This window comes from Mesoplodon densirostris, chromosome 14 (genome assembly GCF_025265405.1).
Source record: "Mesoplodon densirostris isolate mMesDen1 chromosome 14, mMesDen1 primary haplotype, whole genome shotgun sequence".
NCBI classification, from domain to species: domain Eukaryota; kingdom Metazoa; phylum Chordata; class Mammalia; order Artiodactyla; family Ziphiidae; genus Mesoplodon; species Mesoplodon densirostris.
In genome coordinates this window covers 75,999,035-76,012,472 of record NC_082674.1, presented here as the reverse complement: position 1 = coordinate 76,012,472, position 13,438 = coordinate 75,999,035, and the positions used below count along the sequence as shown (strand labels likewise).

The following is a 13,438-nucleotide window of genomic DNA, read 5'->3' as shown; positions in this document are numbered from 1 at the left end:
CAATTTAGGGGATATTTGTAGGGTTTTTCTTATTCCTCAAGGTCAGGAAAGCCTCCCTAGAGGGCATGAAAGAACCTAAAAGGCCAGAAGCTTGCTTTCCCAGCTCTCCTTGCAGCCAGGGATTAGGCATATGACCTGGGCTGGGACAATGTGACCCCTCTGCTCTTGACCTTGAACCTGGAGCTAGGGCCTCAACCGAGACTCCCCCCGCAGCAGCCTCCAGGTTCCAGGGGCAGCAGGGCCATCACACCCGTGGGGGGTCCCAGGCCCAGCGCCCCTGGGATGGCAGTGCTAGCCCCGGGGTCGGGTTATTCAGCAGCAGTGGAGGTCCCCTTGCTGTCCTGTGGGTGAGCATGGCTGAGGTCTGGCTATCCAGCAGCCTGCTTTTTGCTCTGGTCTGTCTTCCAAGCCTGGGCTCTCTGTCCTTCCCGGGGAGGACCGGCCTGGGCTCCCCACTGCTGATTCCTTTCCAGTTACCATCAGCCTGGGTCCGTCTCTCTGTTCCTTGTACCTGAGAACCTGACCGAGGCAGGGGCTGCGCTGGGGTCTCAGCATCTGCAGAACTTGCTCGAATGTACATCTGTTTGTGATTTATTTCAGACACCCATATACTCTTCAGGACTGTACAAATGTAGCCCACGTGACACCCCACAACCCTGGAGGGACATCACCAACCCGTCACCCCATTGGCCATTGTCCTGGCCAGTCAACCCACCCACTCAGAACTGGTACCCACGGGGGTGCGCTGCTTTCTCCCACGTCCGGAGCTCAGACCGCACATCCTGGGTACCATGGACCTGGGGCTACCTGCGGCAGCGACCCAGCGGGCCAGGCCACACCTATGGCACAGCCGCCCCAAGCACAAGGGCAGCAAACCAGACTCAACAGATGCCCAGAGGGCCATCCTGCTGCCGGCCTGGGCACTGAGGGTGGTGGGCCACTGGCAGGCCAGGTGCGGGTGCTCAAAATATTGATGTAGGAAAACAATTCTCACCACTCCGGGCCTCCACTGTGACCCCGAGCTGTCCTTTCCCTAGCCACACTCACAGCCCGGCATCTTAACATCCCACCCACAGCTCCCTCTTCCAAGATTCTACCCGTCAGTTTTGTTTTTTGGGGTTTTTTTTAAAAGTCTTTATTGAGTTTGTTTCAGTATTGCTTCTGTTTTATGTTTTGGCTTTTTGGCTGTGAGGCATGAGAGATCTTAGTTCCCCGACCAGGGGACCAGGGATTGAACCTGCACCCTCTGCATTAGGCGAAGTCTTAACCACTGGACCACCAGGGAAGTCCCTCCCCCATCAGTTGTTTGAGTCGTTTCTTCAGATGGTTGCACAGAGTACAGTAGTGGGTTGCATCCATGTGCCCCCTCCTGGGGAGGTCCTCGGGCCTTTGATGCGGCCTTGATTTGCCTCCAGGTGAAAAAAGATCAAGGGCTCTGGCGTGAAGTGAGGAGGCCAACTTCGCTGTGTGACCCTGTGCAGATCTGCTCCACTCTCTGGGCTTTAGTCAGTGAGGGGTTTGGACTGTGATCTCTAAGGGACTGTCTGGCTCTGACAACCAGGCCCGTGCCAGGGTCAGGGGTGTTGATGAGCAAGTCTGGACCCTCACCTCCCTCCTTCCAGGGACCCCATCACGTAACAGACCAGGGTGCCCAGTGGGGGAAACCCTGCCCATAGACCCTGCCTTCAATCGGGAGTTCTTCCAGCAAATTCCCACTTCACAGTCCGTGCTGTTGTGGAACTATCGATGCAAGGACAGACCCAACTCCCTCAGCTTTAGAAGCCAGGGGGGCTTCATGGGGGAGGTGACTTGCTAGCGGGATCTTAAAGCATGAGCAGGGCTCAAGTGTGGAAGGGGTGTGTTCACAGAGCAGCCTGGTGTGGCTGGTGGGGAGTGTGTGTGGGAGCACAGGGTGCACAGAGCCCCACGGTGGCCTTTAACGTCTTTCTCAACCCACTCCTCCAGCTTGGATCACTGGCGCAGCTTTTTCTATCGGACACTGTCCATGCCTGCAAGGTGGCCTCGCCACGCAGTGACCAAGGGCTCTTAGAGAGAGAGTGGGGCTGCTAAGAAACCAGGCAGGAGATGACCAGGGGCGGGGGCAGCAGCGGGACTGCGGGCTCCTGGCATGCATCCCTGAAAGGCAAGACCCTGGGAGGAGTGAAGGACCCCCTCACAGCTGGCCTGGGGACGACCTGGAGGTCCCCTGGGGGAGCAAGGGCTCAGGGCCACTCTGCCTGTTCCTGCTGCAGGAGGTGATGAAGGTGTCAGACGGCAGTCTCCTGGGGGACCCCGGGCGCACACCGCTGAGCAAGAAGGAGGGCGTCAAGTGGCAGCGGCCAAGGCTCACTCGCCAGGCCCTGATGCGGTGCTGCCTGGTGAAGTGGATCCTGTCCAGCACAGCCCCGCAGGGCTCAGGTAAGGGATGGGCTGGCTGGGAAGAAGGTGGGGGTCTGTTCTGAGCGCAGAGACCTACCCTGGGACCCCAGCCTGGGCCACACCACCTCTGCCTCTGCGGGGACATGTTTCTATTCATTCACGCCTGTTCCCATTCATCGGTGCCTGCTCTGCGCAGGGTGCTGACCTCAAGGCGGGACCCAGGGAGGTGGGGACAGATCATTAGGACTGTGCTGGAATTTTCCCAGCTGGGAGGATGGAGCGGGGCTTCAGAGCCTCACCGGCCGGTGACCTTGGGTGACACAGTCTTCCTTTCTAAGTCCTCTGTGAAAAGGGGCGCTGATACTCACCTGCAGGGTGCAAACACGTGACGGGGCCTGGTGAGGAGAAGGCCCGGGCTTCGGCCCCGCCTCGGTCCTGCCCAGTGCAGCCCAGGGGCTGGGGCTGGCTCTTTACCTCATGCTGCGTTCTGGGAGTTTGTGGCAGAAATGGCTGGCCGGCACTTGCTGTTGGTGACATTTGGTGTCTGTGATGCAGTAAGAGATGCAGGGGGGGACCTCATGCAACCCCTATACTCTCACACACATACCACACACTCACACCTGTGCACACCCACCAAGTGTGCACATACCACCCACTCACCCCTGTGCACACCCACCAAGCACATGTGGGTGCACACACATCACACACAGGTGTGCACGCCACACACACACCATGCACACTCCTGTGACCACACACATAGGCGTGCATGAGACTCTGCCTCTTTGACTTTAAGGAAAAGGTGCAGACTTGGATCCTGACAGCTGTGTCTTGTTCGTTGTCTCAGACACTGTGTTTTCCAGGGAGCCTCAGTCCCCTTGCCTGGAGAATGGGTATATTCATGCCCCAGCCTCCCAGGCTTGATGGGGGTGGGGCCAGCAGTGTGTGCAGGCCAGGCCCCTGTCCTTTACCTGCACACCCACTCTAGGGCGCTCCCAGCATGATTCCAGTCCCCTGCCTTCTGCTTCCCTGAGCCCCTGCCCCCTGTGCTGCTCCGTCACCCTTTTCTGACCGTTCCGTTACCCAGAGCAGCCTCCGTGGAGGCCCTGGGGCCTGTGAATACACATGTGGGGTCCATGTGCGCTCTCTCTCTCCAGCTTCTTGGGCCGATGCAGAAACATGAGGTTACTACAATTTCATACAAGCAGCTTAACTGGGAAGCTCACATCTTCACAGGGCTGTTTTTCCGCAGCAGAGTAAAAGCAATTGTTTTCCATTAGGGTAGGAACAGGGAGCAGAGGTGAGCCATGGCGCCCTCGTGTGGCCGGCCTTGTGCGCCCGACAGGCTCGGGTGAGCTCTGATGGACCCAGCCTCGCCTCGCTGGAGGCTCAGATTCTTTTTTTTTTTTATTTTAGATTTACGATCTGAAGAATTTTATTTTATTTCTTTACTTATTTATTTTTATAAGCAGGATCTTATTAGTCATCAGTTTTATACACATCAGTGTATACATGTCAATCCCAATTGCCCAATTCATCACACCACCAATTTTATTGTAGTATAGTTGATTTACCATGTTGTGTTACTTTCTGCTGTACAGCAAAGTGACTCAGTTATACATATATATATTCTTTTTCATATTCTTTCCATTATGTTTTATCACAGGAGTTCCCTGTGCTCTACCGTAGGACCTTGTTTATCCATTCTATATATACTAGTTTCCATCTGCTAATCCCAAACTCCCAATCCCTCCCTCCTCCACCCCACCTCCCCCCTCAGCAACCACAAGTCTGTTCTCTATGTCTGTGATTCTCTTTCTGTTTTGTAGATAAGTTTGTTTGTGTCATATTTTAGATTCCACATATAAGTGATATCACATGGTATTTGTCTTTGTCTGACTTACTTCACTTAGTGCGATAATCTCCAGGTCCATCCATGTTGCTGCAAATGGCATTATTTCGTTCTTTTTTATGGCTGAGTAGTATTCCATTGCATATATGTGTACATCACATCTTTCTCCATTCATTCGAGGCTCAAATTCTTACCGGCCTGCATCTCCAGGGTCTTCTTGGCAGCAGCTCAGGCTCCTCCTTTTCCTCCTGTGGATCTTGCAACCCCTCCGTGACCCCGGTGTCTGTCTCTCCCTCCCCGGTCCTCGGCATCCAGCACCCACCCCACTCCCAGGCCTCTCTCCTGCTGAGCCCTGGCTCCAGCTTCCAACTTCCAGCAGAAACATCTGGCACACGGTGGTCTTCAGGATGGGGCTGGGGTGTGGTGTGCCCCCCTTTCTGAGGCCTTTTGCACACCTGAGCGTGCGTGGACACAGGGAAGAGCAAGCCCAGGGGGCAGGCTGGGTGTGTCTGGGGTCACAACGAGAGGAAACGGGGCCGAGGGGACCACGCCCACAGGTCCCACCTTTAGCTCGGTGGGCTCCTAGATGGCAGCGTCTATTCCCGTCAGCTCCTTCTAGTGCCGTGTGGAAGCCTTTGCTGAATGGCTGGTCACGGCCATGCAGCAGTGGGGGTGGGGAAGGGGTGCAGGGCCCAGGACACCACCAAGGGCTCTGCCCAGCCCTGCCCATTCCCCTGATGACATGTTCACCAGACACCCTGCCAGGCCATGTGGAACATGGAAAACACAATCCTTAGTTGTGTGAGGCTGGCACGGAGGGTTACTCTGTTTTACTAAAAGTAGAAGAGCAGACAGACCCTCAAGAAGGTCACACGAGTCAGCGGGTCCCACGGGTCAGGGGCTGAGCGAGGTCTCTGACCTGGAGCGTCTTCCATGTGCTGCGGGCAGGGCGCCCACCCTGATGTGCGTCTTCCCTGACTTTTCTCTCGGGAGCTGCGGGAAGGCGGGGCTTGGGATCTGTGGAGGCTGCAGCCACCCTCCTTGGCAGAGGAGCCGGGACCCCAGTGCACCCCTCTCTCCACTGAGCATTGCTCTGCAGTCCCATCACATCCCTTGAGGACACCTTGCTCACACCAAGGGCTCCGTGTGCTCGTGAAATGATCAGCCATGTGCAGACGAGGTGCCTCGGCTCCTCAGGAGCCTCCCGGGGCTCTGGGTGCAGAGGACAATCGTGCCATTCAGTGTGGCTCTGTCCCCGCGCTCAGCCTGGCCCAGCTGGGTGTCCTGGGCTGGCGCCTGCGGAAGGCGGGCAGGTGGCCGGGACACTGCACCCTTGTTGGCGGTAGGGGTGGTTTCCATTCAGCAGAAGCGGCCTGAGCCACAGATTTCTGGGACATCTTAGAGCAGGACCCGAGGAGCGTGGCCCAGTGGAACACGAGGGTGGCCTGAGCCTCGGCAACTCGGCAAGAAGTGGGCGGGACTCAGGGACCGGGTGGCACCAGGACAGGGGGCCAGGCCAGCTGCTGCTGCTGCGCCCTGGGGGTCACTCCTGGGCTGTAAAACCCCAGCATGGAGTCGGGAGCCAGTCAGCAGCGGTGGCCTTTTAAGATGGGTGGGCCTGGGACCGGGCTGCTCAGAGCTGTTGGCATGGCCCCAGAAGTGCATCCCTCCCCAGCGCTGGGAGGCCATCCTCAGTGACCCAGAGGCTGGCACTCTGAGCTGCTCTGCTTATCTCCCCGGCACCTGAAAGTCCTTCTGGGTGATGTCCTTCTGACATCAGAATGTCAGGCCCCCTCTCCAGGGGCACGGCTGAGCCACCAACCGGACAGACCCGCTTCTCAAGTCTGGCTCCCACGAGGACAGTGGGACTGGGTGCCTTTAACTGTAAGCCTGGAATAATGATATCACCCACAGAGTAACCTGGGGTCTTCGTGGCAGACGCCTGAATCCAAGCTGGCTGGTTTAAGCAGAGAGGCATTTACTCTCGGCTGTTGGGAAGTCTGCAGAAACTGCAGGACCAGAGAAGGAGGCCTGGATGTGACAAGGCCAGGGCCCTGCCTGCCGCTATGGGAAACGCCCCACGTCCCAGCCCATTCCGGTAGGGACGCCGGAGCTGCAGCCACATGCTCCTGTGTGACACGGTGTGACCATTCCCCACGCCAAGGGACACATTCCTGCGCCTTCCCCCAAAGTGGAGACCCAGATTCTCAGCCACCGCCTCCATCTCTGGGAGATACTCATTTCTCCTGGGGTTTTGTCACCTCCATGTAAAATCATAAAGTCACCACCACCACCACCAGCACGCATGATAAAAGAGTGGTAGTAGATACCAAATGTGAAATAGATAGCTTAGTGGGAAGCAGCCGCATGGCACTGGGAGATCAGCTTGGTGCTTTGTGACCACCTAGAGGGGTGGGATAGGAAGGGTGGGAGGGAGACGCAAGAGGGAGGGGATATGGGGATATATGTATGCATATAGCTGACTCACTTTGTTATACAGCAGAAACTAGCACAACGTTGCAAAGCAATTATACTCCAATCAAGATGTTAAAAAAAAAAGAGTGGTAGTAGAAAGGTATGGTGATGAAAAGGTAAATTAGCTTGTCTATAATACATAAGGATATAAAACTATATACTAACAGGATTTTTTTTTAATTAAGAAAAATTTTTATTTATTTATTTGGCTGTGTTGGGTCTTAGTTGCGGCACACGGGATCTCCGTTGAGGCACGTGGGATCTTTCGTTGTGGCGCTCGGGCTTCTCTCTAGGTGCGGCGTGAGCGTTCTCTCTCTCTAGTTGTGTCGCGTGGGCTCTGTAGTTTGCGGCATGCGAGCTCTCTCATTGAGGCGCTTGTGGCGTGTGGGCTTCGTTGCCCCGAGGCACCTGGGACCTTAGCTCCGTGACCAGGGATTGAACCCACGTCCCCTGCATTGGAAGGCAGATTCTTTACCACTGCACCAGCAGGGAAGTCCCTAACAGAATTTTAATGTGTTTGAAGCACCAAGATATACTCAACATCATGTTTCAAAGTGAGATGCCAGATCAGGTGCAAATTTTCAAGGATTTATCTGAAAACTGTACATGGCTTTTGAAGCTTTTACCCTTATCAAAAGTATAGAAAGTTGAATGGTTAGAGCCTGGCGGGAACATGATTTGTGAAGAGGATTTCTCGGGAGAGTTCAGCACCCCCCAGTGTGAAGGAGAGATGCTTCAGTTACCTTTTGTTACCTAACAAAATACCCCCAAATGTAGTGGCTTAGAACAACCACCATTTTCTTCTCCCAATTCTGTGGGTCAGGCATTTGGGCGGGCCCCCCCTACCTTCCCCCCGGATGGTTCTTCTACTGCACATGGCATCAGTTGTGATTACTCACTTGCCTTTGCTTAGCTGGTGACTGGGCTGGACTGGGTGGTTCAGGAAGGTTCCACCCACACGTCTGGTGCCTCAGTGCCTGTCTTTCTCCACATGGCTGCTTGAGCATCCTCACAGCATGGTGGACTCAGGTACAAGATGGCTGACTTCCAGGAAGGGGTGTTCCAATAAGTAAGGCAGAGAGTTCTTGAGGCCGAGGCTCTAGAACTCACACAGCATCACTTCTGCTGCATTCTATTGGTCAAAACAATCATAGGCTCAGCCTAGGGGAGGGGAAATAGACTACCTTTCCGTGGAATTGCAGTATGAAATCTGTGGCCATTTTTATCCACCACAGGGCCCTCAGCTAAGAACCAACCCATGGTGGAGTGATCCAAACTCTCATTCTTGAGGGCTCTGAGCCCTTGGTCATCCTACCTATAACTCCACCCCACCTCCACTCACTTTGATCCCTGGATTTGGCAATATGAATAGGTTGTGTGGTGAATTCACTAGGTCTGAGACATAGTTCCCATCCTCCACCCCATGTAGGGCTAACACCTTCTCCCCTGGATAATCAGCATCATTCATCCCAGCCAACGCCCTTTCATGTCAGTTGGCCGGAGTGGTGTGGGGAGCCCCAGATGGTCAGGGGACAGTCTCAGCTTCCAGTTCAGCAGATGCACTGGTGTCTCCCCTTTGGGGAAGCATTCTTCTCCTTCTCCCTCTCCCTCTCCCTCTCCCTCCCCCTCCCCCTCCCCCTCCCCCTCCCTCTCCCTCTCTCTCTCCTTCTCCTTCTCCTTCTTTTGCTTTTTTGGCCGTGCAGTGCGGCATACAGGATCTTAGTTCCCTGACCAGGGATCGAACCCCCGCCACCTGCATTGGGAGTGCGGAGTCTTAACCACTGGACTGCCAGGGAAGTCCCAGCATTCTTCTTTAGGGATCTAAAACCTCTTATCCAGAGCCCAAAGTATTGCAGATGAGAAGCAAAAATGCTGCAAGTATGTGGTTGGGGGCTGGTGCTTCCCTTGGTTCTGGACCCATTCTTCTGGCTGGAGGAGCAGCCCCATATATGGTGGCACATCCAGGACAGCACCTGAACCTCACCACTGGCGCTGGAACCAGTGTACGGTGGGCTCTTTCACTGTTCTGTAAGTCCAGCCGCTTCTGGGCATGGGCAATAGGGGGAGGCCCGTGGGTCTTGTAAGCACTGGCCTTTGGCCACAATTCTTTGCTGTAAAGGGAGTCTTTGAGTCAGTAACAATGATGCGTAAGACACAGCAATGGGCGGTGTTGTTGGCAGAAGCAAGGTGGGCAGAAAGCGAGGCCTGTACTCAGAATGAATGTCAATTCCAGACAGAGTATATGATGGTCCCTGCCAGGGTGGAGCTGACCTGCCACCTGGTGGCTGGCTTGTCACCCTGCTGGCAGGCTGGGCACCCGATAACAGCGGTAGCCAGATCAGCCTGGTGAGGGGAAGTTCATTTCGTGTACCCACAAGTAATCTTAGTCCCCCATGGCCCTTTGTTCATGGCCAGGAATACAGGCTGACTGATGTGCACGGACAGGCCATCTTGTCCACCAGACGCTCAGTGCCTCCTCAGGCCTGGCTGCCCTTTGGACAGCATCCACAAAGGACTGTGACATCCTCACACCTCCTAGTCACCACTCCTCCAATCTTCTTCCCTCCACCTCCTTGACCCCTGAACGCATGCTTAGTACCCACCCCTGAGTCAATGTCCATCTGTACCTCAGGCCACCCCTCCTTCCAGACAACGTGAGCAAGCAGATGGGCTCAACGTCCTGCCCACCAGGAAGAGGTCCCTTCTCCACTGCCCCTCCCCACTGAGTGGGCTGCCATTTCAACTTTTAGTTGGTGCCAGCATTTCTTGCAGCTCTGTCTATAAATTACATACACGTGCTTTTCCTCCTCAAACGGTCTTAGGACTCCCCATGAGGCCACAAGTGTGGGTTGAGGGGAAGGTGGTGATGCAGCTGTTACCATGGGGGTCTGAGCCCCATGTATGAGCAGACACCTACCTGAGCCTTCTAGACCCCCGACCCTGAGCTTATACATAGCACCTGTGTGTGATGGTGGTGTGCGGTGCGTGCCCCTTTACAGCTGAGGGAGAGGTGGACACTTAGTTCCTGATGGGCAGCTCAGGTCTCAGGGTCACCTGGTGTCCCACAGTCAGGCCTTCCATCTCCCCGAGGGCCCAGGAGTGAACCAGAAGTAGTGTCAAAAGAAGAAGAGATTTCTTCCAAAGAAAGCATGGCTTTGCTCAAAAGCAGAGGCTCCTATCGGGGCCTACCCTGGGCCCCGCAGAACACCCTAGCTTTCCACAGACACACTGTGCACCACTGAATGTGCTGGGTCATCAGGCCCAAGGGGAGAGCTGCTTGTACGCAGCCTGGACCTGCCGCACAGCCTTTGCTTGTGCCTGGAAACAGTCTGGAGCAGCACAGCACCTGTGGTACACGAGAAGCCCCTTGGGTACGTCCTCTCACTGGCTAGGAGTGCAAGGTACAACGGTTGGTCTTTCACTTTGGAAGGAATGTTTTTACTTGCCTGCCAACAGAAACCCCAAACAACAGTAGCTTAATTTAGACAGAGGTATGTATCTCCTATCTGAGAAATCTGGGCTAGGCAGTGGCCGGCACTGGTTTAGCAGCTTGGGGATATCAGAGTCAAGGTCTTTGGGGTTTTTTGCTTCTTCCCTCACAGGTGCAAAGTTGTTGCTCTGGCTCCAGCCATCATGGCTTTGTTCTCCACAAGAGAAAGGAGAAATCAGGGGAAAGGAGGAAGTGGTAATGCCTACATCAGGAAAGCAACACTCTCACAGAAATCTCTGGAAGATTTATGCTTACATTTTACTGGCTAGAACTGAGCCACCCGAACTGCAAGGAAGGCGGGGGATGGCGTTTTTTTTCAAGCTGGGCATATTTCCACCCCCAACGAAATCTGAATTCTGTAGGTGAAAGAGCAGAGGAGAATGCTGCAGTGCTGTTCTCCACCCCACGTACCTCGTGGGGTTGTTTTGATGCCCAGAAGGGCCTTAGCGAGCTGCCTGCGCACACCGGGTGCTCCGAGAATGTGGGCTGTGGGTCTTCAGCAATGCCTGCTCCAGTCACATCCTTGGTTTTTCCTTATCCCTCTCAACACAGGGATCCCTTCCCATCTCCCCTTTCTCCACTCCACAGAGGCACCCGCAGGGCTGGGGGCTGGGGTCAGTGAGCAGAGGGCAGAGGTGAAGAGCTAGCCAAAGGCCAAGGCCCCACTCATCCCCCAGCTCTGCCCAGGGTCCCTGGCCCCTGAGCCTCCTGGGCTGGGAGCAGGGCTGTTCCCTTTCTGGCTGCACAGCAGCCCCAGGACCTGGATGAGGCCCCTGTGCAATGAGATCACAGCCTCAGCCGAAAATCACCCCAGGGGCACCTCCCCCATTGCTGCTGGGAGCTCAGGAGCAGTGCCCACCCCCGCCCTCATGCCCTCCCAGCCCAGGAAGCCACAGGAGCCCTTCTGCCTCCAGGGCGAGTGATCACAGGAGCCAGGGGAGTGGCCGGAGCCAGGGGAGTGGCCGGCCCTGGGGCAGGAGCAGGGCTGACCCCAGCAGGGCACCAGCCGGCCCCCGGGGGCTCTGGGCTGGGCTGAGGGACAGGCGACCCTGGGAAAGGCCGAGAGAGGGCAGAGGGCAGGGCCAGAGATCAGAGGAGAGAAGGAGAGGCCAGAGAGGCCGAGACACGGAGGGACAGGCTGAGACCCACAGGACTGGTGCTGAGACTGAGAGACAGACCAGAGGCGGGAGAGAGAGAGGGTTCTAGAGGAAAGACAGTGCCAGGCTGGGGAGACGCAGGCAGAGGAGGCACAGAGCAGGCTGGGGGGGCCAGTACTGTGGCTGGCTGAGCAGAGCGAGGGCAGGAGAAGGGCCCCTGGGCCAGGCCTGGCGATGGCGGGGCGCGGCGAGGCCCCTGGCCCGGCCCAGGGGGCTGCCCTGAGGCTGCAGGTGTGCCAGCACGGCTGCAAGAAACACCTGGGCAACATCATCAGTTTCTCCTTCCACTTCATCTCTGGGAACCTGGCTCGAGCTGAGGACTGCTCTGGCAGGACTGGGGACAAGGGGGCCGGAAGGGGCAGGCTTGGGGTTTAAAACTGTGCCCACCTTGAATGGGGCAGGGGGGACGGGGGACAGCGGTCCTGAGAGCAGGACTGGAAGGGACGCCCAGCCTTGGAGTCCTGCCCTGTGACCGGTGGACGGTGAGTGCCAAGCCGGGGCTCCCCCACCCGTGGGTCTGGGGAGGGAAAGCAGGTGGGAGGGGGGCTTCCTTCTCCAGGGAGCACCGGCTCAGGCACAGCGAGCATAGGCTGGGAGGGAGCTGGCGGCTCTCGGGCCGGGGGTCCTCTCCCCTCTTCCCTCCCTCACTGGGGACCCCTCTCCTCCCTCAGCAAAGACAGATATGACATCTGTAGCAAGGATTAAATAAAACGAGCAAGCGTGTAGAAAGGCCTGTGTCTAGAAAGTGCTCAATCAGTGATAGCCATCTTTCAAAATCTATAAAACCCACCAACCTGGAATTTCTAGCAGGGATGCAGCGGGGGGCTCCCCTGGAGCCTGTGCTCTCAGACTCAGGCCTGCGGGAGGAGGCCTGAGTGGGAGTGACTCCAAGCAGGCTGGGTCCCACTGCCCCTCTGAGCCAGGTGCTCAAGGGCTGAGCAGGACGTCGTCCCAGGCTGGGCCATGCGGACCATGCAGACCAGGCACAGGGAGAGGGGCTCCTGCATCTGGGGCCCTGCAGTTTCCTTGGCAGGACGCCCCAGAAAGGGGTGGTGTCAGGAGCTTCAGACCCTGGAAGGAGAGACCCTCAGCAGCTTGGGTCTTGTGTGTCCTTTTGTTCTATCCTGTTATTGGAGGAATGCGAAGGAAGCTAAAGAAATCACATGATTCCCTAAAGAGAAATCAAATTCAATCTCTAAAACATAAAGATGAGGCAGTGTAGACATGTGACATGTTGGCTTTTCAGCCAAAGCTGAAAGCTGCTTATGCTGCTCAAAGAAGCTCATGGACACTGAGGGACAAAGGGCCAAGGCCGAGCGGGGCTGGGCTGGAAAACCTGACCTTTGTCCCCTCTCCAGGGGCGGGTCCCCCATCTTGTTCCCTGCCCTGTCCCGAGTGCCTAGCACAGAGCTTGGTGCTTGCCTAGCACAGGCCCCAAATACTTGTCAAATTAATGAATGCTATTTTAAGAAGGATCCAAATTAAAAATTGAGCATATAATCAATCATCTCAAAATCGGTCGAATAATAATGGTTTAAAACCCTCAAAAGCAATAATAAATCTCTAGGAATCAGAAGACAGGATTCTGATACAGTGAAGGTTCGCTGAGGGATCTCAGATGGGAATGTGAGTCTAAGGCAGAGGGGCAACCTCAGGGACCTCCGGGGGGCACTTGGACCACCGCTGCTGCTGGGAATGGGAGCCCAGGGTCACCCCGGGCTTTTCAAAAGAAGGGAAATGCCGTCTCTGCCCATGATGCCTCTAAGCCCTGCCTTCCAGCTGCTGAGAATTCCTCTCTCCAAGCTGTCATTTTGGGGGAGGATGGAACTTTGAAGATGGTGGTCCTTGAAGAGAGATGCCTGGGGGCTGGGCCCAGGGGCAGAGGGAGGTGCCTGGCGTGTGTCTCGAAGCCTCTGGCCATGATCCTTCTAGCTACTCCCACATACTCCTGCTGGCTGGTGATTTGGAGCATCTCTCCTGCCCACACTGAGCCCCCTCCTCATCTGTCCAACCCGGCAGGGGTGTAGGAAACGGCACCTGCTCCGCAGGGCATCTGGAAGGGTCAGTGAGCGCCCTGGCTTAGTGGAG

The 13,438-nt window shown here is 56.1% G+C and overlaps 1 protein-coding gene across 1 annotated transcript in view; it reads left to right on the top strand.

Annotated features, from left to right (window-relative positions):
- The first annotated feature begins 1,830 nt into the window (after positions 1 to 1,830).
- The window catches only part of KCNIP3 (potassium voltage-gated channel interacting protein 3), an 85,474-nt gene continuing 73,866 nt past the window's right edge, over positions 1,831 to 13,438 (top strand). The window contains exons 1-2 of the mRNA XM_060117052.1: positions 1,831 to 1,845; positions 2,253 to 2,418. Of these exons, the coding sequence (XP_059973035.1) occupies positions 1,831 to 1,845; positions 2,253 to 2,418 (181 nt within the window). The remainder of the gene's footprint in view (positions 1,846 to 2,252; positions 2,419 to 13,438) is intronic.